We start from the raw sequence: 27,125 nt of genomic DNA, 5'->3' as shown, positions 1-27,125 counted from the left end.
CTAAACCCTTGTTGCTAGTAAGGTCTTTTCCTTTCTCTTCTGGAAACTAGCCTGCTCTGTCTGTGGTGGAGGGACGCTGGCCTCTGCAGCTTGAGGGACAGTTCTGTGTGGGGTCTCAGCTGGTCCTGTTGGTTCAGACTGCTATATGCTGTGTGTCTGGTCACTGATGTAACCCCAAGTAGTTCTGTACTATTCCTGGCTGTTTACTAGAGGATGAACTGAATTCCATACCTCACTAAGTGACCATCTGGACCCACCTCAGAAATTTCTTAAATTTGTACAATTAACGTGTGGTTAGGTTTCACTGATATATGGTCCCATGTTTTATCATCTTACTTTCTTTTAGTGACACACGCAACTTCACTTTCAACCATTCTTTGATTGAGCATTGTCATTTGCATGTACAGTATTATACTATCATCACATAGTATTGTGGTATCTGTTCCTGAACATTTACATTCAACCTTATTAAACATTCTTTACAGATTATAAGTATGTGCCCATTTTCTATCCTCTATTTCCTGGTTACTCACTCTGGAGCATTTAACTACTAGGCTTGATTCATTATAATTAGTTCATACTAGTGTGACCATATAGTATTTGTACTTTTGTGAATGGCTCATTTCATTCAACATAATGTCCTCAAGGTTCATTCGTATGGTTGCATGCATCAGGATGTCATTCCTTCTTAGAGCTGCATAATATTTTGTTATATGTATATACCAGTTTCTTTTTCCATTCATCTATTAAATGGGCACTTGGGCAGTTTCCACTTGCAGTCATGAATAATACTGCTATAAACGTTGGTGTGCAAATATCTGTTCTCATACCTGCTTTCAATTTTTCCTAGTATTTACCGTGTAATGGTATTGTCAGATCATATGGCAATTCTGTATTTAGCTTTCTGAGGAAATGCCAAACTGCCTTCCAGAGTGACTGTACCATTCTTCCTTCCCAGCAGCAGTGAATAAGTGTTCCTATTTTTCCCATCATCTCTAGCACTTGTAGTTTTGTTTTCCTTTTTCTTTTTTTAAATGGTGGCCATTCTCGTAGGTGTGAAATAATACCTCATTGTGTTTTTGATTTGCATTTCCCTAATACCTAGTGATTTGAGCATCTTTTCATGTGCTTTTTAGCCAGGGGAATTTTTCGTTTCAGTTACTGTAGTCTTCAACACCCTTTTCTCTTTTGTTTCTTTTTAAAATTCCTATCCTTTTTCTAAGACTCTCAGTGTTCCAATTCATTGTTTCCTGATATCCTTTAGTTCTTTCTCTGTGTTTTCTTTCTTCCCCTTGAGTGTTTTTATGATTTTTGTTTTAAAGATCTTGTCTTGTATGTCCACATTCTCGTCATCTTTGGTGGTGTTTTTTTGGATTTTTTTCTTTTTCCTTTGGATGGACCATCATTTCCTGATACTTTGTTTGTTTTGTACTCTTGTTGCACACTGTATATTTCAATATTTTAAAATGTTAACTCTGGAATTTATTCCCTGACATTCTGTTTTCTTGATTTTGTAAGCAGCTGGTGATAAGGTAAAGACTTCCTTGTGTTTCACCCCTCCTATCACTAAGGTGTGCCTAAGGTGAATACAGTACGCAGTCATTTTGGCCTCCCTTTCTGGGCCTCTGTCTTGAACTGGGCCTTTGCTTTTTAGTTGTTTTGGAGTTATCCTGTTTACAGGAGTTTGATTGTCTCTGCAGTTTACCATAGACCGACCTCCCTCTCCCAGGTGTTTGAAGCTGGCAAGCCTTTGACACATACTGTCTGCCTCTATGGTTTTGTATAGTCTTTTCCTTGTCTCAAGCTAATTTTGCCTTGGAAGCAAATTTTGAGAAGGGGGCATGCTGAGCATGATATCCCCAGCCCAAACAGGGCTGACTTCAACGTATACCTGCGAGGGATCAGGAATGGTGCCAGCTCCAAAGAGACACAAAGCTGATCTTTCCTGACCTGCCCAGCAAATGTAAACCTATAACTACTGTCCCCTGTGGCCTTGGAGTCTTTAGTTCCACATGCAGCCCTTGTCCATGGAGGTTTGAAACAATGGTGCTGCTCCCTTTTTTGGGGGTGTGGGAGGACTTGAAAGAATGGCTGCCATGGTCTGTTTCCAGGATGGGTTGAAACAATGGTTGACCTCAGAGCCAGACCCCCAGAGATTTGAAATCACTAATCAAAAACCATGATCAGTGATCATCCGTGCCCACTCATTCTTGGGAAATAGGATTTTTGCATCCCTTTCTGTCACCAGAAAGTTAGCCAGAGGCTGGATCTCTCAGTGGCCTGCTGTGAGAGTAGGGGATAGGTACTGGTTGGTGACAGTAGCCACTCAGCAAGGAGAGATCAGTTTACTAATCTTTACCTTAATTTATCAGCCTCTTCCTCCTACTCTTCCCTGGATGCCTTTCAGTGTACTTCTGGCTTCCAGAGTTTCAAAATAGTTGTTTCAGACAATTCCTGTGTGTTTAATAGTTTTGGTGAAAGGACTCAGTTCTGGAACTCCCTGCTCTGCCATCTTCCACGACCCCTTCTCCAGCTTCCTTACTGAATCATTTTTCTAACTAAATAGATGTGCTGTAGTAACACTGATCTCAAATAACTGTCAGTTCCCAATCACACACTTACATATATACATACACACACTTATACTCTCTTTTCTTCTCATTTATAGCAAAAACAATAAAAAACAATTGCTCATACCTCATGTCTCTGATTTCTTATTTTGCATTTTCTCTTGAACCCACTCCAGGCTGGGCTCTTCCCCCACAAAGTTAAAACCGTTCTTATTAGTTCTGACAAGATGTTATTCTACATTCCCATCAGTGTTTGACACGATGGGTCATTTTCTCCTTTTTGAAAAACTTCATGTTTTTCTGGATGCTATGCCATCCTGATTTCTTTTCTGGTTTATGGCACCTCCTCTTATTTTATAGATTTTCTTCCCTAATTTCTAAAGGTTGGAGTGGCTTACACTTAGACCTTAGACTTTTCCTTTATCAATACTCATCACTTATAATTCCATTGCTATAGGAATCATTAATTTGCCTTGGCATTTTCATCAAACTCCGTATTATATTGTCTTCTCTATTTGTTGAAAATTTTTAAATAGACATTTCAAACTTACCCTGTCCAAAATGGAATTCTTGGTTTATTTCTATAAATCCATCTTACTGTCATACTTTACCCTCTCAATATATGGCATCCTATTCACCCACTTTTCAGGCCCCAAACGGGAAATCATTCTGGCTTTCTCTTTATGTTAATTTTTAATTTTTTTAAACATGAACAAACGCAAACATTCTTACCATATGATCATTCCACTGTACATATATAATCAGCAATTCATAATATCACATAGTTGTATATTCATCATCATGATCATTTCTTATAATATTTGTATCAATTTGGAAAAAGAAATAACAAGAAAACAGAAAAAAGTTCATACATACCATACCCCTTACCCCTCTCTTTCATTGATCACTAGCATTTCAATCTACTAAATTTAGCATTTGTTCCCCCTATTATTTATTTTTAATCCATATGTTTTACTACTCTGTAAAGGTAGATAAAAGAAGCGTCAGACACAAGATTTTCATAGTCACACAGTCACATTGCGAAAGCTTTATCATTATACAGTTGTCTTCAAGAAACATGGCTACTGGAACACAGCTCTACATTTTCAGGCAGTCCCCTCCAGCCTCTCCATTACATCTTGACTAACAAGGTGATATCTATTTAATGCGTAAGAATAACCTCCAGGATAACCTCTAACTCTGTTTGGAATCTCTCAGCCATTGGCACTTTATTTTGTCTCATTTCGCTCTTCCCTCTTTTGGTTGAGAAGGTTTTCTCAGTCCCTTGATCCTGTGTTCCAGCTCATTCTAAGATTTCTGTCCCATGTAGTCAGGAAGGTCCACACCCCTGGGAGTCCCATGTAGAGAGGGGGAGGGCAGTGGGTTTGCTTATCATGTTGGCTGAGAGAGAGAGGCCACATCTGAGCAACAAAAGAGGTTCTCTGGGTGTGTTTCCTTTGCAGGGTTAAGTTTTATATGAACAAACCCCAAGATTGAGGGCTCAGCCTATTGCTTTGGTTGCCCCGCTGCTTGTGAGAAGAATTCTCCACTTGGGGAGGTTGAATTTGCCCCTTTCTCACCATTCCACCAAGGGGACTTTGCAAATACTTTTTTATTCACTGTTCAGATCACTCTGGGATTTATCAGGGCATCACTCTGGATAAACCTACAAAATCTCATGCCCTACCCATGTACTTATGGTGTTCAATTAAACCGTCCACTTAAGTTATATTAGGAACTGCTCTAGTCAAAATATAAATTTTGTACCAAATAAACATTTTTTGCTTTAGTCTCACACATAAGTTAAAATTTTAAAATAACTGCCATCTATTTTCAACATCCTGGCTTTCTCTTTTTCGTTCATACATCCAACCCATCAGCAGCATTTTTGCCTTCAAATTACATCCCAAATCTTATACTGACCATATAAAATATTGAAGAGGATGTGGAACAACTGGAATTCACTTATGTAGCTTGTAGGAATATAAACTAGTACACTCACTATAAAAAACTAGCAGTTCCTTAAAAATGCCTAAACCTACCGGATAATCTAGACATTGCATCCTAGGAATTTACCCAAGAGAAGTGAAAAGCATATGTCCAAATAAAGGCTTATACATGACTATTCATAGCAGCTTTATTTGTAATAGCCCCAAACTGGAAATAACCAAAATGCCTATTATGTGAATGGATAAATGTGTTTTGGTATAATTTTACAATGAAATGCTACTCAGCAATAAGAAAAAAAGTTCATACATACAACATGGATGAATCTCAAAACATTATGATGAGTAAAAAACACCAGAAATTAGAAAAAAATCAGACGGAAAAAGGGTACATACTGTATGAGTACATTTGTATAACTTCTAGAAACTCATCAATAGTGACAGCAGATCATGTGTTGCTTGGAGAGGGATGGAAGAGAGGGATAATGAAATAGTTTGAGGAAAATTTGCTTGGTGTTGGATATGTTCACTATATGGATTGTAGTAAAGGTTTCAAAGGTGTATATATTTGTCAAACCTTATAAAAATTGTATGTTTTTAATATATGTACTTTACTGTATGCAAATTATACCCGCAGTAAAGTTGTCTTCACAAAGCACATAAAAATCCATGGAAATATTTAAACCTCAGAAGCTTAATTTATTCTTAGCCCTATAACAATGGGACAATCCAAACTGAATTTAAAGGTCATTGAATTCTTGACATTCATATTCACTGGGTTTCTGTTGTGTACCACCTAAATCTCAATGTGTATTTTACATTTATTTTCTTCTCTTGTAGTTTTTTAAGCTCTTCAGTGTTTATATATGAAATATTTAATGATCCTTAAAATTACTTATTTTATACTGTGTGTTAAATTTCTTACCTACAAGAAACAAAAAGCCTAACGATTGAGAGACTAGCTTAATTATGTTTGTTACTATTTCATTTATTCTGTGTTAGACCTTGATTAGGTCATGATATACTCTGTTTAAATGTGAAATTTATCTCTAGGAATTCTTCTGTAACTTAAGAGAATGGTTTGAATATTGATCAAGTGCATTTTGTCATAGGAAAGCACCTTAGTTTACCTCACAGGATTTGATCATTTCTAATAGAACCTTAGGCATATGAAAGGAATGCTTTTGGCTTGCCAATGAATTGAGCCTGTAAACATGTACATTGTAGAAGATAAAAGCTGACCAAAGAACTGATCCCGTAAACATGTATACTGTAGAAGGTATAAGCTGACAAGATGGGACCAAAGGAGGCTGTTTCTACAGAATGACAACAATTTGATTATAAATCCAATTGGAAGGTGTACTAGTTGATCTCTCTTAACTAACGGTTATTTTCATTTTAGTGAGTCAGGATAAAAGTATTTTAATTTAGTCTTTTTTTCTTTTTTCTAGGAAATATAATAGCAGTCATGATAGAAGACAAAGGGCCAAGAGTGACAGACTACTTTGTTGTAGCAGGTCTTACTGATACATCCACTCTTTTGGACCAAGAAATAAATCGTTTAGATACTAAGTCAACTGGACCTAAAGCTCCAATTACAGACATTGCTGTCATTATCAAATCAGCCGGGGAGACAGTCCCTGAAGGTTACACGTGTGTTGAAGCCACTCCATCAGCTCTCCAAGCAAACTTGAACTATGGAAGTCTGAAAAGCCCAGAACTTTTCCTCTGTTATAAGAGAGGGCGGGATAAACCACCTCTTACAGATATTGGGTATGGTGATTAATTAATTTATTTTTTTGCTGTATGGAAGGGAATAAAAGATGCGTGAGAGGAGAAATTTGAAATCCTTGATACTTTTATTATTATTTCTTACTTCAGAGTCAAGACTAATCAGATACAATGTAACTTTACACACATTACTGAATTTCTCTACATTGTACTTCAATCATTAGATCATTGGCTTTCAAAAGATTATTGAGGGAGCTGCAATGGTGGCTCAGGGCAAGAATTCTTGCCTGCCATGCCAGAGACCAAGCTTCAATTCCCTGAGCCTGCCCATGTTAAAAAAAAAAAAAGATTATTGTAACGGCATTAGAGCCTGAAATGTGATTCTGTTTCTTGAGGTACTTATCAGATAAGTTTGTTAAATAAATGTTCAAGAGCTAGAAGTTACAATAAAAGAGACTATATTTTGTAAGGACTCCTTCAATTATGAAATGAGTTTTTGTGATGTTCCGATCTCATTTAACAAAGAAGCATTTTTGTTTTAAAAAAATTCACTTGTGCTGTGTGGTTTTAGTGCTGGGAAGGGTATTTAGAGCTTGGAAAGAATGTAGTTGTTATGAGGCAGTTAGTATCTAGTCCACAGTCAGTAAAGAACCTTCTTTGTAAAATACTTTTTTTTTTTTTTTTAACATGGGCAGGCACCGGGAATCGAACCCAGGTCCTCTGGCATGGCAGGCGAGCATTCTTGCCTGCTGAGCCACCGTGGCCTGTCCTGTAAAATACTTTTTTCAGAAATGTTGACATTGACTCTTTTGTGAATATGATGTCTGTTTAGAATACCTGTAATAACTTTTATACCATTCATTCATGTCATATATCAAGGTTTTTTTTTTTTTTTTTTACTATAATTACCATCCATTAGTTTATTTGAGAACATCCCAGGAAGTTAGAGTTATAAGATAGTCATTGCCTTTAAGAAGTTATTGTTTGTGGAGATAAGACTAACATTTGTAAAACAGAGGCAGCCTGTGCAGGACGGCATGATAAGCAATAAATTGTATGATATCAACTTATAGAGATGGGTGGAAGAAAGGAGTTCACCAAATGTTGAAAGAGTCATAGACAGTTTCAGGAAATAGGCATGTGAAAAATATGAATAATTGTCAGTGAAAATGAAAATTTTTTCAGGCATAGAGAACAGTATTAACCACTAGTGAGGCTGAAGTAAGTAGAATACTGAGGCAGTTGGCTTTATTTTAGAAGATACATATTTAGGAGGAATACAAAATAATAAAATAAAAATAATAATGCATAGAATTGGGCCATTTTATGGAGGACCTTGGAAGTCAACTATAAAATAAGCTTAAAGCAATAGAGTGTAAGGAAATAATGAAGGTTTTTAAGCGAGGAAGTAATATGATGAAAACAGCATTGACTCTGACAATATTTAAAATGGATTGGTAATTGATATGGATGAGATCATTATCTTTAATCTGTTCTGGTCACTTCTCCAACTTAATATTTTTTTTGTTCATTTTAAATTAATTTTAATGTTTTATTGAAGTAATACATTTGACTTGTTTAATAAGTCAGATAGTTCTTCATGGCTTATAATGAAATATGACAAGCATTCCCTTATCTTACCTCTCCCCAGCCCTAATTCTTAATTCCCAAAGGCAATCACTTTCAGCTGCTTTAGATGTTTTCTTCTGGTACTAACTGTGTGACATAAGACAAGTTACTTACCCTCTTTGTGCTTCTTCATTTGTAAAATAGGAATAGTACTAATATTTATTTTACAGGGTTGGTTCAGTTACATATAAGTTAATAAATGTATGAAGTGCTTAGAATAAGGCCTGGCACATAATAAGTACTAGGAATTATTACTTATATCCTTTTGCATTTTTAAATAATGTACTTATATTGACTTCCAGCCTTGGAAAGTGAAGATTTAGTTATCTTTTCAACCTCTGCCTTCAGATACATCTGTTCTTACATAGACCCAATTTTCTCTTCCCCACATTGGTCAGATATAGTTCTATCAAAATTCTTGGTTAAAGTTTTACATTACTGTGATTAAGCATTATTCTTAGCTGAATCATGTGGACCATGATTTTATTTCTTTATCTTTTTTGTGTTTCTTAGAGCTAATTCTTACTCTTTGATCTTTTATTACTTTTTCTATATGCTTTAACCATAACATATCCTTAAATTTAGTTAGGAGTTTACTTTCTTTTTTTTTTTCCATTCTTTACTCCCCCATTCTGAGGTATCTGCTCTATTCTGCTGCATGGGTATCATCTTTGGATAACTTTTGTCTTTTAATTGAACTAGATTACCTATGGTCTAGATCTTAACTAATTCCCCTGTTTTGTTGGAACATTTCCTTCAGTAACTTCATAAGATAGGATGCCAAAAGGTTAAGTATTTTATGATATAGTCTAAAAGAGTTTCTTTTGTTTACTGATAGTCTTCTTGAAAATAAAATTTTAGGTTGGACATAAATTCTTGAGGGGGAACTGGAGGAATGGTTCCAAAGCCTTGCTAACTAATAACAATAACAGGATTGGCCATGGTAATGGTTGATAACACTATGTAATGCTCAGTATGTGCCAGACACTATTCTGAGTACTTTACATATAGCTTCCTAATACCCATAAAACTACCTTGTATTGTAAATACTATTATTTGCCCTATTTTACAGATGAGGAGAATGAGGCGAATAGAGTAATTTCTCCCAAAGTCTCATAGCTAGTAATGGCAGAACTATTCAGAGTCTGTGTTCTTAGCCCCATGCTACTCTTAATGTCATCCCTGAGGTTATGTTGGAGATGTGCTAAGTTAGAATGAAAATATGTGTAATTTATATATAATTAATATTTTAACTTGGGTAGGTGTTTAACTTTCAGGAACTAGCCATGTGGTAACTACAGGCCAGTTCCTATGAATTTCTGAGTTCTGTAGCATGTCATTATGTTTCTAAGTTCTGAGAGAGAAGTCATCTGGCTCAGCTAATACACATTTTATTTTATTAGCTGCCCAGTTTCTTCTCTGATCTTTTATATCTATTATTAATATTTATTCCATAAAGTTTTCTTAATGTTTGTTAGTGTACAGACAATTTTTGCCCATTTTTCCCCCTCTTATTTTTCATTTTGTCATCTATAGCTCTTTATGTTTTTGAGTATGGCAATATCTTTACATTAATCTCAGGTTTAATATTTTACATATTTTAATAAGAACAGTTAAGTCCAGTGCTGCTGTTGGACATAGGTTAGTTTCTCTTTTTATTTGGGTCTCCTTTAAATTTGAAATTTTCCACATTGGAAAAATTTAAAAATATATGCAAAATTATGGAGAATATTATAATGCCCATCACTTAGCTTCAAAAAAATTAATTAATGTATTATTTTCTTTCTATATTTTGTGCATTGAATTATTTCAAAGCAGATTCCACATAGCATTTCATTCATAAATTCTTCAGAATATATTTCATTCATAAATTCCTCAGAATATATCTGAAGATACATACACTGAAGGATAGGGGGATATGATTAGTTGATAATCTTGGGGAGGCTGGTGCCTCTGAGCTTCAGGATTTATCTGACCCAGGAACCCTGTGGGAATTATATGTTTTAGGAAGGTAAACCTAGTGCATGAATCTGTATAGAGTCTCAGTTCGATCCCTCTGTGTTAAGAGTCAATAGGAGTGATGTTGATTGGGGCCCAGCAAACCATGGCAATCAGTGCTATCTAACCGCAACTTACATAAGAGCAGACTGTAGAATACCTGATCTCTCTTGGCCGTTGATGCCTTATCTCATTATACTTCTTTTCCCCCAGTTTGTCAGAAAGGTGCAGCCGATCTCATGGCACCAGGGCCAGACCCATCCCTGAGAGTTATTCCTTGCGCTCTCAGATATTCACCCCTGAATGGGTTTTTACCACGTAGTGGGGAAGGCAATGATTTTCCTGTAGGCCTAGAGAGAGAGGCCACATCTGAGCAAAAAAGAGGCCTCCTGGAGGCAACTCTCAGGCCTCATTATGGGTAGTCTTAACTTCTCCCCTAAAGAAATAAGATTCATAAGAACAAGCCTCGAAATCCAGAGCCCTGCCTATTTTCCTAGGATTCCTCAATAGTTGAGAGGGTACCCAGGGTTTCCCAGATGGGAAAGTTTAATAGTTTAATATATATGGAACCTGCCCCCTTCCACACAAATCACCTCGTTTGGAACCCTCAAGGGTCTCTACCAATACTTTTTAATTATCAACTTACCATAATATGAATTCTATAATTTAAAAAATAATCATTAACTTTTTTTTGTAATGAAATTTTTCTATTCTTTCTCCATGATTTTGAGTATAATTGAGGACGTGCATTTTTATTTATTCTGTGTGAGAAAATCAGTTCTGTTCCCTATTCTGTTTTGTCAAGTTCTTCCAAATTTGGCTAATGGAGCCCTTTCAGTCTGGCTACTATTTCAATAAAAATCTGTAACTAGGTGTATTCATTGCTACTGGGGTGACAAATCTAGGAAATATTTTATATATTTGTGTGTGCGTGTATATGTGTATATATATATATATTTTTTTTAAAATCATGAGCTCATATTAATAGTTCAAGTTCAAATTTACTATTAAAGGGCTTTTTCTTAATGCATTTTGAATTGTATTTGTTTTTCTGCACTGAAAATCTTGGTTCCAAGTAACATAAATACATTATGTACTGTTTTATCTTACACATACAGTTTCAGAGTTACTTCACCAGTAAAAGAAAATGTTTTATTTTAAAATTATTTTAGATTTACAGAAGAATTTCAAAAATAGTTCAGAGTTTCTATGTACCATTCACCCAGCCCATTTTTTTTTTTATTGAGAAATGTTCATGCACATACATTCTATTCATGGTGTACAATCAATGCCTCACAATATATAATATCAAAACATAGTTGTGTATTCATCACCGTGATCATTTTTTAGGACATTTGCATCACTCTAGGAAAAGAAATAAAAAGAAAAATCTCATACATACCACACAACTTACCTCTCCCTCTCATTGACCACTAGTACTTCCATCTACCCAATTTATTTTACCCTTGTCCCCCCATTACTTAATTTTTTAACCCATATTTTTTACTTACCTGTCCATACCCTGGATATAATGAGCATCAAATACAAGGTTTTCACAATTCCACAGTCATATTGTAGATGTTATATCTTTATACAATTTTCTTCAATAATCTAGGCTACTGGAACACAGCTCAACAGTTTTAGGTACTTCCCTTTAGCCACGCCAATACACCATAAACTAAAAAAGGGTTACCTATATAATCATAAGACTAACCCTCCAGGATAACTTCTTGACTCTGTCTGAAATCTCTCAGCCACTGAAATGTTGTTTTGTCTCATTTCTCTCTTCCCCTTTTTAGTCAAGAAGGCTTTCTCAATCTCTTCATGCTGGGTCCTGGCTCATCCTGGGCTTTCTGTCTCATGTTGCCAGGGAGATTTACATCCCTGGGAGTCATGTCCCATGCATGAGGGAGGACAGTGAATTTACCTGACATTGGCCCATTTTAAAATTGTTATTTATCTTTTTATATTGAGCTGTAGGAGTTCTTTACATACCCTGGATACAAATATCTTATCAGATACAGGATTCGCAAGTATTTATTCCCATTTGGTAGTTGTCTTTTCATTTTCTTAATGATGCTATTCTTTGTAGTGCAGAAGTTTTTAATTTTGATAAAGTCTAATTTATATATTTTTCTTTTGTTACTTGTGTTTTTGGTGTCATACTAAGAAGACTTTGCCTAATCCAAGGCCATGAAGATTTATTCCTGTTTTTTCCCCAAAGTGTTTTAGATTTTAACTCTTACATTACATTCTTTGATCCATTTTGAGTCTCTTTGGTGTATAATGCAAGAAAGAAGTGTCCAACTCATTCTTCTGCATTTGTATTTCCATGTATCCAAAAATTACTGTTTGTTGAAAAGACTGCATTGAATTACTGATGCTTTTGTGGAAAATCGATTGACTAAAAATAAGGGCTTATTTTTTTTACTTCATTCTATTCCATTGACCTATGTGTTTATCTTTATGTTAGCACAACACTGTCTTGATTACCATAGGTTTGTGTTTTGAAATTGAAAAGTGGGAATTCTCCAACTTTGTCCTTTTTCCAGATCATTTTGGTTTTTTTTATTTTTTTAACATGGGCAGGCACTGGAAATTGAACCGGGATGCTCTTGCCTGCTAAGCCACCGTGGCCCGCCCCAGATCATTTTGGCTATACTGGGTTCATTGCCTTTCCACATGAAGTTTAGGATCAGTTTGTTAATTTCTGCAAAATATGGCAGCTATAACTTTTATACAAACTGTGTTACATCTGTAAATCTTAGGTTATAATGCCATTTTAACATTATCTAGGGGTATATTGCCATTTTAACATTATTGAGTAATCCAGTCCATGAACCTGAAATGTTTTCCCACTTTTTTAGTTCTTCTTTAACAGTTTTATGGTTTTCAATGAAAGAATTTTAAAGGTAAAATTTTGTCAGAAATCATGAAGAAAATTTTTCGTGGAAACATCTAAATGAAACTTTTAGGGATTGTCCTAAGGATGTTCTGTTGCCCATTTCTTTTTTCATGTTTCTTGTAATAAACAGTTAATAAAGAAAATTGTTGGGTCCTATTTATATTTCTTAAAATTAAATTATAGCTTAGCTGTTGAAAAATAGTTGAAATTTATAATTTCTAGAGCGTTAGTTTTAATTTTGGTGCATAATTAAGATTTACGAAATAATAGAAGAGAACAAATCTTATATTTTTTAAGAAGAAAACTCATGCTAATGTGGAATGTATTTACCTGTCTCTCTGTATGTCTTGTCTATCTAATTTCTATATTCTGTCTCCTCCCTGCCATGCAGAGTTTTATATGAAGGGAAAGAACGGCTTATTCCAGGATGTGAAGTGATCCAAGCCACACCCTATGGTCGTTGTGCCAATGTCAACAATAGTTCAACTACTTCACAAAGAATCTTTATCACTTATCGAAGGGCTCCTCCAATTCGACCCCAGAATTCCTTGGCTGTAACTGATATCTGTGTTATTGTAACCAGTAAAGGAGAAACACCTCCTCATACCTTCTGCAAAGTTGACAAAAACTTAAATTGTGGAATGGTAAGAATAAAGTTGTCCTGTTTTCAAGGTTTTGATATGGAAGCCAAAAAATACGGGATATTTTTTGTGTTGCTGTTTACTACTGGGCATATAATTTACTCTCAGTTTATATTTTCATGTTTCTTGTCTCATAGTTGTTTGTTATGAATTGTAATAATTTTATAAATCCTTAGCTATATGATAAACTGAAATAATTTCATTAAGAAAATGGGTATTTTAAGTCGGTAATTCTTTTTTTTTTTAACTTAATATTGTCTGTGTTACTAACCTTTGGGTTTCAGTGGTATCTTCAAGGACAACTGCCAGGGAGCGTGTCAGGGACTCCCCCTATATTTATTTTAAATATTGTAGTTCTACATACTTATTCTTTCAAAGGGTATAATGAAGAAGAAAATTGCACATGGACATTTGATTTATAGTTTTATAAAACTAAAGTTTACTGTTGGATCAGATTTATTTTGAAGAATATTTTCAGTTCACACTAATGTTGACTTAAATTTGGTATGGTGTATACCCAGAACTAGTAAAGGTAGGTTTGTCTCTAGAAGTGATGACTTCATAGCATCCTGTGACCCCAGTCTTCCCTAGTTTGGGCTCCAGTGGCCACTCTACTTTGTGCTACCTCTCTGAAATAGAGACATTCTTTGGGTGAATACTGATTTCTAAACTTGCTAAAATTATCTTCAGAACAGTTTAATTTTCATAGCCACATTTTCTGATCCTCTCTTTTAGTGTTCTCAATTGCATGACTCACTTTATTTTATGCTATATAGTCTATTAGATAAACGTATATTTTAAATAGACTACTCTGAATAACTAATCAAAATCTTTAGAAGCTACTCGACACACTCAATTTTTTTATTCTTTTTTTTTAAATCTAATTTACATTTTACAGTGGGGTTCCAGTGTGTTTCTGTGTTACAAGAAGTCTGTACCCGCGTCTAATTCAATAGCATATAAAGCTGGTAAGTAAATAAAAATCAATTTGTCTCTATTACTACAGATATTGGTGGACATTGATATATGGCTAGAAGAAACAATGTGTGCTCCTTTATATAGTTTATAGAATTGATCTAATAAAATTGAATTATCTTTAATTTTAGCATGAAAAATCATGTTTTCTTAAATATGTTACACAAGATACATTATTATATATATTATATATTATACCTGTACATTAATATACCCTCCAACACAAACATTTAGCATGTTGTTAATTAAATTTGAAATTTCATCCAAAGCAAACATGTGGAATATATTCAAGCTTTTAAGCTATATTGATATTTTAACAAATCAATGGAAAACTGCTTACTCTCAACCTTTTGGTATTTTGGCAATCAGAAAGTTGTCATACCACCTCTTCTTATTATTTCCATTTCTTATTTCTCTGTGTCTTATTTGAAATCACATTACCTACCATAAAAGGTGGACTTGCTTACTTTTTCCCTTGTTACAAAGAATCAGCTATGTGGAGGAGAGAAGGGCCTGAGAATCTTAACTGCTGTGAAGTGTTTGAGAAATCTGTCCCCACATTCTTATTGCACAGTAAACTATCAAGGACTGTAAAGATTTAAGTTTGACCTCTTCATCCCGCTGTTATGGTGGGATAATAACTGAAAATGCAGGTATGCTCCAGTTGTAAATAGAAGAGATACTGGAATACTATTTTGTGAAAAGAAGCCATGTCAATTACTTTTTGATCATGCACAGTTTTTTTTTAATAAATTTTACTTCGGAGAAGTCAGGTAAATTCGTGTCTGAAAAATCTTGATTGTCCTCATGAAGACATTCATACCTATGAATCAAGCCATTTAGTTTATAATATAAAAATAAAGGCAGCTACTAACAGTTATGAATTTCAGTACATATTTAATAGTATTGTTGTAATGTCTTGAATGTATATGATTTCCTAATCTCTTTTTTTCTTTTAGATTTTTGGTGAGAGAAGGTGTTACTTAAAAAAATAAGTTAAACAAGCTTTGTGAAAATACTTAGGTATTTGATATGAGAGTTACTTTAAGATACAAAGTTTTGGAGACTGAAACTGCACTCAGAATTCTGCTTTTCAAGTTTTTGACTTAGAGGTAGTCTGTATATTAGACAATCAGAGGCTAATCTGATGCCACATTGCTTTTTATTCTAAAAGGGCTTTATTCTCACAATGCCTCCTACTCCTATTTTCTGAGTCTCAAATACTCTCTACTCAATCCCAAGACTTTCTGTCTCATTTACATTTCATGTTGCCTGCCATTTATTCTACTTCCCTCTCAAATGAGTTTAGCGACTTTAATAATTTCTGTTACCTTGTTGCTATTTCATGACACTTGTCCCTGCTCTGAGTTTTATACAGAAGACTAGTTGAAATAGTTGGTAAAGTTTTCTATAGGTTTTTTAACCGTTCTGCACAAGGTATTGACCATAGGTAGAAGAAAATATATAAAGTATGGTGGTTCTGTTGAATAGAGTCTTGACTAGCATATTTAGTAAATTTCATTGTTACATTTAGTTAATTAGAAATCCCATAGACAAAAAAAAACCCAAAAGATAATTAATTTATTTTAAATGTTTGATATGGTAAGAGGAAAACTGAGCTTGAAATTCCACTATAAATATTTCTATGAAGTTTGGTATTAAAGTATCCTATTAATTTTATTGTCACAAAATCCATGTAAAAGGAATTTTTAAAATTTATCATCTCCTCCTTTCTGTAAAAGGTTTAATTTTTAGATATCCAGAAGATGACTATGAGTCATTTCCACTCTCAGAATCTGTTCCTCTCTTCTGCCTTCCTATGGGAGCTACTATCGAATGCTGGGATACCCAGACCAAATACCCACTTCCGATTTTTTCGACTTTTGTCCTGACAGGTTCTTCTGCTGAAAAGGTATATTTTTGCCTCTTTGATTAAACTATTTTTTTTCCATGATTTTATTCCATAATAATGATTAATCAGTATAAGTTTTGTTTGAATAGAGGGTTATACGGACACAAGACGTTTTTGCTTAAATTTACACTGTGATGTCCAAGGTGAGATATTAATGTGAAAAGTGATATCAGAATAATGATACCCCTAGAGTTTCTACAGAAACATATTTAAACTTTCTCTGGAGAGATACCCCTAAAACCTAGACTGCAAGGTAGACTACAGTAAAAGTTAGAAGATATAGGTACTACACCATGTAAAAAAAAACAACAAGAACTGTAGACTCAATAAAAAGCTAGATTAGCACCCTCAGAACATTGAAATGATATTATGGTAATATGACAGATGTTATGAGTTGAAATATAATTGAACTGATTTAAGATCTAAGAGAGGAGTCAAAGCATCAAGGAGTGAACAGGATATTTTGAAAAATGGATAGGTTACAAAAGTATCAGATGTCTAGAAATGAAAATTATGGGCTTTAAAGTTAAAAATTCATGTATACTGCTTTAAACAGACTCTAAGACATGGCTGTAGAGAGAATTAGTGAATTGGAAGATAATTAACTCAAATATGGTCCAGAAAAATATAAAACATTTTAAAAAGTTAAAAACTGTGGATTATAGAAACAGATAGTCTTAGTAGTTATTTAATGAGTTCCAGAAGGAGTGACTAGAAAAGGGAAAGGCAGTATTCAAAGAGCCAGTGGTTGGTTGAAGTTTTCTGGGATTGGTTGGAAAAGTCTTTAGATTAACGATGTACCCTGAACCTTCAGCAGAAAAAAATAAAATAAAATAAAGCCATCTCTTTTCATATCACAGTGAACCTGTGGAAAACTAAGACAAAAAAACAACCAGAGAGAAAAGACAGATTTGCTCTCAAAGGAGTAACTATTAGATTAACAGCTAATTTCTCAAAACCGAGAGCCAAATGACAAATATTAAAAATGGAGGGAGAAGGCAAAGATATTTTAAATAGGGCACAGAAAGCAGCCTTAAAAGATAAGATAGATAATGGAACTTCATAGGGTTAGGAACATCTGTTTATTAAAAGACTACAGTAAGAGGGTGAAAAAGCAGACTACTGACTAGGAGAAAAAGAACACCTCGGACTTTATCTGAAATTCTGCAAAGGTTCTGTGCACTATGATTACTTTCCAGAAACCTATAACCTCCAGATGGGTTCCTAGGTCAGATAAATCCTGAGACTTAGAGGGGCCAGCCTCTCCAGACTGTCAACTAGTTCCATCCCCCTATCCTATATTATCAACAACCCTTTCCAACATAAAAAAGATAGAATGGGCATAACTCCTAAAGACTGGGAGAAAGCTCAAACGAGAAAGTGGAGGTATAACAGAGAAGTTGAGATTTAACAAATGAGTATGACTGTTGAATCATTATATTGATTTCTCTGCTTTAAAAAACTTTTTTATTGTAAAATATAATATGTCTACAAAGCAAAGAAAGAAAAAAGCAGTAATTTTCAAAGCACTCTTTAACTAGTAGTTACAGAACACATCCCAGAGTTTGTCGTGGGGTAGCATTCCATCATCTCAAATTTTCCCTTTGGCTGCCCCAAAATGCTAGAGGCTAGTAGGAATATTGATATAATGATTCAGCAGCCATTCTCATTTGTTAAATCTCATTTTCTCTGTTATACTTCCTCCTTTTTTTTTTTTTTTTTTTTTTGTGGGCAGGCACCGGGAATCAAACCCGGGTCCTCTGGCATGGCAGGCAAGCATTCTTGCCTGCTGAGCCACCGTGGCCCGCCCTACTTCCTCCTTTTTAAAAAAATATTTTTATTGAGAAATCTTCACACATACATATAGTCCATACCTGATATACAATCATTGGCTCACAGTATCATCATATAGTTATAATTCATCACCATGATCATTTTTTATAACATTTGTATCACTCCAGAAAAAGAAGTAAAAAGAAAAAATCCATACATCCCATACCCCTTACCTCTCTCTCTCACTGACCACTGGTATTTCAATCTACCCAATTTTTTTACCTTTTATCTCCCCTATTATTTTATTTTTTAAATATTTTTATTGAGAAATAGCCACATACATGCAGTGCATACCTGGTATACATCCAGTGGCTCACAATGTCATCACATAGTTGTATATTCTTCACCATAATCATTTTTAGAACATTTACATCACTACAGAAAGATAAATAAAAAGAAAAAACTCATACATTCCATACCCCTTACCCTTCCCTCTCATTGACCAGTACTTCAGTCTACCTAATTTTTACCCTTTATCTCCCCCTATTTATTTTTTTATCTTTTTTTTTAACTTATTTGTCCATAACCTCGATAAAAGAAGCATTTATTGATATCTCTTTTAGTCTCCAGTATCTTGGAGCTGCCAGAAGAAAAAACTTAAAATTGTGGAATTGTAACCCATGCCAGACTCTGAAATCTGTTCTACAACTAATTGTTGTAATGTTCTTTGAAATGTATTTCTTTTTTGTATATGCTACTTTTAACAATAAAATATATATATATTAGGTAATGAAAATAAACTTACAGAAAAATATCAATAGAATATAACTTAGTTTTTAAAAAATCTATCCAGAAATACCTCATCAACAGCATCTCCTTTATTTAAAAAATAAAACAAATATTTGTACCTGAAATGGATAGAAATCAAACAAGGAAAGATAAATAGAAAAAAACAAAGTAAAATCTTGTAAATGAAAGATTTTTGTAAATAAAAATGTAATCATTGAAATAAATTATATAGTAGAATAAACTTTCAACCAAACATAGTTGGGGTATTAGGACAAAACCGCAGAATTTACCCAGGTTACAAAGGGGAAATATATTTAGGAACTCTTAAGAGACATGGACGTTCTAGAAGAGAATATAGGAAATGGTGACGAAGCAGTATTTGAAGAGAATTGCTGAAGAATTTTATTGGATTAAAGAAAGACTTGAGTCCTCAGATTGAAACATATTGAATGTATTAATCAGATTGAATGAAAATAAATCATACTCAGATACCATATGAAATCTACCAGTATTGAGAATGTGAAGAAAGTTAGCTGTCAGAGAGCAAATACAGGTTGGTTCTCCAGGAAAAATGGTAAAAAGCAGACTCAAATTTAACAATAATAAACAGTAGGAGAGAAATGAATTAATCAAAATGTTGAAAGCAGAAGGAATATTTTTCAGTACCTTTTGATTCAGAGTGAGTAAAGTTTTTTTTACATATTGGTTTGTGCTGCTTGTGTTTTGTGCAGCTATATTAAAATTTTACTACATTAAAATTTAATATGTGTCAAGGCAGCATCAGTAAAGTCAAAATATATGCTGTAAGTTTAGGTGAATGAAAATACATAAGGAACTGTAACAGATCAGCTAAATAGAGAAGGATTAAAGAAAAATACACCAAAGAACTGGACAGGTGATTAATGGAGTAAGAAAACCTGTGGCCATTACTTATGAAAGACCTTGTCTCACTATTGATCATAGAAATGAGTATTAACAATTGAATGTTATTTCATATCCAATAGATCACTGAGTCTCAAAATGTAGACCAAGAACCTTTGAATTCCCTGAGAATTTTTCAGGGACTTGTTCAGGGGCTTTTTGATGTTTTCCCTTTGCCACCTATATGTTTAGAGGCTATTTTTTTTCATATGCTTTAGCCAAAACAACATATTGCAACAAATTGTATGTAGAAGTAGAGCTGAACATTGTTTTCTTCCATTGTGCTAGACATTAGAGATTTGCAAAAATATAAAACACTGCCAGTCTTCAACAATTTTGTTTTTATTTTGATGTATTTTTTATTAAGACCTTTGTTTCTGTTAACATGTAATGAGTTTTTAAAATTGCATTTAGAATGAATCAATAGATACACATTTAAAACTTCAGTTTTAAATTCTAAATGGTAAATGTTTATAGATGTATTCCACATAAACTAAAACTCTTTGGCAGTTTCAGTTTTTAGGAATGTAAAGGGTGTCCTTGGATTAAAAAGTTGGAGAACCACTGCATTGGGTTTACCATGTTTTAGTTAATAGTAAATTTTGTCCAGGTTGTGGGGAAATGTGAATTTTTATATATTGCCAATGAGAGTATAAATCAGAGAAACTTCTTGAAGATGTTCATGTAGTATAAGCCAGCAATTCTCGTAGGAATGAATGTTAAAGTAATTTCTTACATGTACCTGAGGACACATTTATGAGGATATTCATTATGGCACTAATTGGAATAATGGAAAATTGGAAACAATTTAAATGTCCACCAGTGGAAGTATGGGCAGACAAATTCGAGTGTTTTCATACAATGGAATAATACATGGCAGTTGAAATCGATAAGTTGAATCTGTGTATACCAACATGGAAATTTCAAGAATATGGTGTTGAGTGAATCAAAGCAAGCTATAGAACAGTAGCACACTACATTATTTAAAAAAAATTTTAACAGCTTTATTGAGGTATAATTAACATATAATAAACCACATATTTACAATATAAATCTTGATACATTTTGATGCGTGTGTATACTCTTGAAGTGATCACCATGTCAGTAGAATGTTATAGTAGTGTGGGTGTGGGAGCAGACCAAACTGCCTTCTGTTTTTTGTGACTCTGTTAGCAAGTTTATCCTCTCTTTCTTTACAGCAATATCCATCCACTGCAGGGTCTTTCTCCAGGTAATCATCAGATAGGAGATAGATCACTGTACTATCTATTTCTTACTGTACTCAGTTTGTGAGAAACTGAGATTCTGGAGGCAGTTGTAAGGAAATTGGAAGAAGATTCGCCAGTCTATGCTACAAAACAGGAGTATCCTCTAGTGTTTGCCTTAGCAACATCCCTGTAGCAAATGCAGTGGTTTTGGTCAACTCTTTCTTGTTTGTGAAACAAGAAATTTGTCAGTGAAAACCTAGGGCATGAAGCCAAAATTCAGTTACGAAAGCAGATTCTACAGGGGAGCCAACATAGAACGGTCAAAGTATTCAACATTTTGATGGTGATGTTTTACTGAATAAAACCTAGAATAACTCAAGCAGTGATTTTCAAGGGGGTTCAAAAAGAGTGAAGAGGTTCCTTCAGACTAAGTCAAGAGCTTTATGGAGAGTGAAATGCCAGGAATAGCCAGTGGGAGGTTAAGCAGGCTAGCCTCCAAGATGCTAGTTCTGCTTTTCAAATATTTACTTATTTATACTTTCTAATGTGGGAATTTTCAAATACAGGCAATAAATCTGAATTACTCATCACCCAGCTTCAAAAATTACCAACTCAATTCTGTTTCATTTTATACCCCTTATTACAACTAAAGTATATTCCATATATCATATTGTTTATCTGTAATTATTTCCATATTTTATTTAATCTCCATATATTTGTGAAAGTTCTGGTTCTTTGGTGGTTATTGATTTCCAGCTTCATTCCATTATGGTCAGAGAAAGTGCTTTGAATAATTTCAGTGAAATTTATTAAGACCTGTTTTGTGTGCAGCATGTGATCTATCCTGGAGGATGTTCCATGAGTACTATAGAATGCATATCATGGTGTTTTGTGTGTGTAGCAATCTATATTTGTCTGTTAGGTCTAATTCATTTATCATATTGTTTAGGTTTTCTATTTCCTTGTTAATTCTCTGTCTGGTTGTTCTGTCTATAGAAGAGAGCAGTGTATTGAAGTTACCACTGTTATTGTTGAAGCATCTGTTTTTCCCTTCAGTTTTGCTAGTGTTTGCTTTCATGTACTTTGGAACTCCTTGATTGGGTGAATAAACATTTATAATTATTTCTTCTGGTGAGTTGTCCCTTTTATTGATGTGTAGTATCCTTCCTTGTCTCTTATGACATCTTTTGTGTTTAAAGTCTATTTTGTCTGGTGTAGGTATAGTTACCTCTGTTTTCTTTTTGTTACAGCTCGTGTGGAATATCTTTTTCCATTCTTTCATTTTCAATCTATTTCTATCCTTGGGGTCTAAGATGAGTCTTTGTAAATAGCAAATAGATGGGCCATATTTTTAAATCCATTCTGCCAATCAGTATCTTTTAATTGGTGAATTCAGTCCATTAATATTCAAAGTTACTTCTATAAAGGCAGTTCTTTAATCTATAGTCTTATCCTCTAAGTTACCCTTATTAATACTCTTCATTTCTGTGCACTTCTCTAGACCTCTCTCTCCTGTATTTTATTTTCGGCAACAGAACTCCCTTTGATAATTCTTGCAGGACAGGTCTCTTGTTAAATTTTCACAAGCTTTGTTTGTGAAAATTTTAATCTCTCCCTCAATTTTGAAGGAAAAATTTACTGGAAAAACAGTTCTTGGCTGGAAAATTTTCTCTTTCAGAATGTTATATATGTCATACCACTGCCTTCCTGCCTCCATGGTGGGGCAGTGCATGTGGTGTGGCACGTTCAAGAAATACGGCTTGGTTTACTTCCTAGGCCCTGTTTTCCTGTCCATGCACTCCTGAGGGCTCCAGGGCTCCATTTGGAAAGGGGTGCAATAGGCTTTTTACACTAGCTGCATGGTCTTTGGTTCTTCTCTGTGTCTCAATTCTTCAGCTTTTTCCACCAGGGCTTCCTTATGTGGTGTAGAAAACCCTCTCAGGTCACTTGCACCCTGAAATCGCTGTCCTGGTCATTTTTCTTTCTCTTTTCTAGCTGTTCTTTGGAGCAGGGATGAACTTGATGTATTCTCTTCCCCTATCTTCTTGGAAATCCTGACAAGGTTGTTTTGAAAGTTGATTTCCCTTGCTCATCTAACGAGTTTATAATAGCTTGGGTTTGTGTTGAAGATCTCCTTTGGCGCTTGGTTTGTCAATAATTCACTAGTAGACCAAGGCTAGGAACTCATGCAGTAAGTACGACACTAATTGAAGATCTGTTAAAAGCTAGGCAGAAAGGCAATTTGCCAGCCTGCACTTTCCATGTCTCCCCAGCAGATGACAGTCCTTGGCCACCTCTTCCCCTCAGGCCCACCTCTCCCTGACTTTTTGGCCAGGACCTAGCTAGGTGAAAAGCCAGTCAAGTTGGCGAGTTTCCGTGCACCCTGAAAGCCACTAACCCTGAGGCTGGAGGTTGAGCAGTGTGTACCTCAGAAAAGAATCCACTTGTGGGCACAATGGGTCTGTCCCCAGACTCCCTCTGTGAAATGACCTTGGGCTGTTAAACTGAGTGTTTCACCTAGCCCTGCCCACAGCCAGGGAGTACCTGGTGGTACAGCCTGGTTCCCTTGTCTCTGCCTGCCTCTTTACTCCTGCAGGCTGTGGGGGCTAAGGGGTTCCGTGGATAAAGGATAGAAGCAACGGGACCCCAGGAGTCTCTTGCTGACTAATTGTCAGATCAGCTGTGTTCCATGTCCACTCCTCCCAACGGGAGTGTCCCACAGCTTCAGCCCAAATTAGGTACCCACAGCAGTCCCTGAGGAGTGGGGGGTAGGCAGTAATGCACCACTGCAAAGTCTCTGTGTATAGGTAAACCAAGTCTGCTGGCTTTCGGGTTCCCCACTGGAACTCTTAGCTGCAGAGCTGGAAGGGAGGATTTCTTCAAGCTGATACGGAGGTGGGAGTGCAGGGGCATATTGCTCCTTCAGCACCCGCTTCTGCCTGTGTGTGGCAGCCTGCCCCAGGTGCAGGTAAACTCACTCCGTCTACACAATCGTAATTTCTCTGCTTTTTCATCTAGGTCCTCCCTGTATAATAGAGAAGTTCTTTGCTGGTCACTTGTACCCTGGAACCACCATCTCAGTTGTTATTCTTTTGCTTCTCTATTGTTCCACAGAGCAGGGGTGAACTCAGCCTGTCCTTTTCCCCCTATCTTCCCTGGAAGTCTACATTATTTTTTAATGTATACTTTTAGAACAATCAAAACTAATACCATATACAAAATACATGGGAATCAAAGATACCAATTTTGAAATAATTTATTACCTCGGGGAAGATGGAGGATAAAGGAATTCTTTCATTCTTTGTATTAAGTATATTTAGTTTTAGAAAATATAGCAATACCTGTAATATCTCTTTATCTTGCAATATGTTTTAAATGTTATTATTTTTTTTAATAATTAGGAAAACAAAATATGTTCCTTACAAAGTGTTGGTTAGGATTAATGAGCTCAGTGCTGGCAGTCTGAGGCTTTCAAGGGCCAGATGGGCAAAATGAATGACGTTGACTGGGTTTCACCAACGTGAACTAGTAATATATCTTATCCAATAGTCAATTTTAAAATCATTCTGGGGAATAAGTCAAGTTTTGCCATATCTTCATATTTTTTTCAAAAGAATGTGGCCCACCACATTTTCATATGAAATTTTTAAATCTTTTAAAAATCTTCTATTTTTTTTTTTTTTTTTAAAGAGAGAGGGAGGAAAGGAAGGAAAGACAGAGAAGGAAGGAAGGATGGAAGGAAGGAAAGGAGGAAGAAAGGGAAACATTTTTTAAACATTTTCTTGTTTTATTATATTTTGTTTGTTTGTTTGTTTTTTACATGGGCTGGGGCCGGGAATCGAACCGGGGTCCTCCGGCACGGCAGGCAAGCACTCTTGCCCGCTGAGCCACCGCGGCCCGCCCAAAAATCTTCTATTTTTAAACTAACTTGTAGATCAAACAAAATACATCTCTTGACCTCATTCTACAGGTTACACATTTACAACCACTGTATTAAAGATAATATATGCAAATATTTAGTATAGTGCCTGGAATATACTAAAAGTTCACTGAAAGAAGACCAATACTATATTAAGTGGATTATCTACAACTAAATTCCTTAGCCTAACATATTTTCTCTCATTGAAAGCAATAAATGTCTTGTGGATACTCAGTGGTTGGCTAATCTTATTCCTTGGTTAGAGTATACCAACATATAAACTTTGCAGTTAAAGAAATTTACATTCGTGCTTTTATCTTATTGCTTGTTGAAAACTTTTGAGATCAGCTGATGGTAGAGTTATACAGAGAAGGTTGGGTTTAACAATGAGTGTGAGTACTGAATCATTATACTGATATTTCTTTTAGTCCCCGATACCTTAGAGCAGCTAGAAATAAAAACCTAAGATTATGGAATTATAACCCATGCCAAACTCTGAAATCTGTTCTACAACTGATTGTTGTGATGTGCTTTGAAATTTATTGCTTTTATGTATATAGGCTATTTAAAGAGAAGGAGGAGTGTTAAAGAGAAGATAGTTAACAAATGAGTATGACTGCTGAATCATTATATCGATATTTCTATTGGTCTTCCAGTGTCTTGGAGCAGCTATGAGAAAAAACGAAAAATCATGAATTATAACCCATACCAAACTTTGAAATCTGTTCTATAACTATGTGTTAGGATGTACTTGGGAAATTTATTTCTTTTTTTATATATGTATATATGTTATATTTCACAATTAAAAAACAGTTAAAACAACAACAAAAAAAACCTTTGAGATCAAGGTTCCGTGCACTAGGGTAACTTTCCAGTGAACTTCAACCTCCAGATGAGTCCCTGGACCAGAGAAGTACTGAAATGCAGAGGGGCCAGCCTCTCCAGAACATCAACTAATTCCATCCCCATAGTATCCACAGCCCCTTCCCACATGAAAAAGTTATAATGAGCAGAGCCCAAATACCCCTAAAGAGTGGGAGAAAGATCAGAGATGATCATGGAGTTATTCAGAGAAGGTAGGGTTTAACAAATGAGTATGATTGCTGAATCATTATATTGCTATTTCTTTTAGTCTCCAGTGTCTTAGAGCAGCTAGAAGTGAAAACCTAAAATTATGGAATTGTAACCCATATCAAACTCTGAAATCTGTTCTACAGCTAACTGTTGCACTGTGCTTTGAAATTTGTATTTTTCACAAAAAAAGAGAGTCAGTTGTGATCAATGCACAGCTATTTGATGATATCGTGAACCATTGATTGTACACTTTGGATGATTACATGGTATGTGACTATATAATACATAGCAATAAAAAATTTAAAAAAACCTTTGAGATCACTTTGAAATACTTGTATCTCAGTATGTCAGAACTCTATGGATGTGAGTTACATCATATATTTAGTGACTTATTAATAAAATTTATCAAAGTTCAGAGGGAAGGAATAATTGGAACAAAGAAATAAGTATAATGGTAGAAATGCTTCATAGAGAAAGTGACACAGTAGTAATTTAAAGGATGGACAAATCAGGAGGAACAAGCGCCAAAACAGCACAACATGTACAAAGGAACAAAACTATGAAATATTATATTATGTTCCTAATACTGTAGGTAGCTTTGTATTGTTGAAAGGATCAGTAGGTCTGTCAGGAAATGAGAACATCCTGACTTTATATGGTCTGTAACATTTTATGTATAATGGGGGTTTTTTGAAGGGTCAGATTATTATTTCAGGGGCACTGTCTCCAGTGTGTTTTCCACTCAAATACTTTCTCTTCTCACCGAGACCCGTTAGTGTAGTAGTCACTGGGATGTGGTAAATTAAGGTGGAATTGAGACTGACTTCTAAGTTTCTGGCTTGAGGATTGAGTAACAGTGTCATGAAGTAAAACTGGGAACATGGAAAGTACAGGTAGTGAATTCACTTTTCTTTTTTCTTTTTTGGCATGGGCAGGCACCGGGAAACGAACTGAATTCACTTTTGAAAATATTGTTTTATGGTGCTTGTGGGACATCGATTGAGGTAGAGATGTTGAGTGGTCATTTATAAGTAGGAGTCGAGTTCAGGAAAGAGATTAGAACTAAATATAGATCTGGGTTTTATTTTACAGTACTTACAGTTAAAACTCTGAGAGGTTAACTTTTTCAAATAG

The 27,125-nt window shown here is 35.0% G+C and overlaps 1 protein-coding gene across 3 annotated transcripts in view; it reads left to right on the top strand.

Annotated features, from left to right (window-relative positions):
• Positions 1-27,125, top strand: part of DENND4C (DENN domain containing 4C) — a 158,375-nt gene that overhangs the window by 37,600 nt on the left and 93,650 nt on the right. For all 3 annotated transcript variants that reach the window (XM_077148071.1, XM_077148069.1, XM_077148070.1), the window contains exons 2-5: positions 5,968-6,289; positions 13,171-13,423; positions 14,319-14,388; positions 16,138-16,307. In XM_077148071.1, coding sequence (XP_077004186.1) covers positions 5,985-6,289; positions 13,171-13,423; positions 14,319-14,388; positions 16,138-16,307 — 798 coding nt within the window. In that variant the 5' untranslated portion in view covers positions 5,968-5,984. The remainder of the gene's footprint in view (positions 1-5,967; positions 6,290-13,170; positions 13,424-14,318; positions 14,389-16,137; positions 16,308-27,125) is intronic.

This window comes from Tamandua tetradactyla, chromosome 2, assembly GCF_023851605.1.
Source record: "Tamandua tetradactyla isolate mTamTet1 chromosome 2, mTamTet1.pri, whole genome shotgun sequence".
Taxonomy (NCBI): Eukaryota; Metazoa; Chordata; class Mammalia; order Pilosa; family Myrmecophagidae; genus Tamandua; species Tamandua tetradactyla.
The sequence above is the reverse complement of the archived record's forward strand: the minus strand, read 5'-3'. Positions and strand labels throughout refer to the sequence as shown.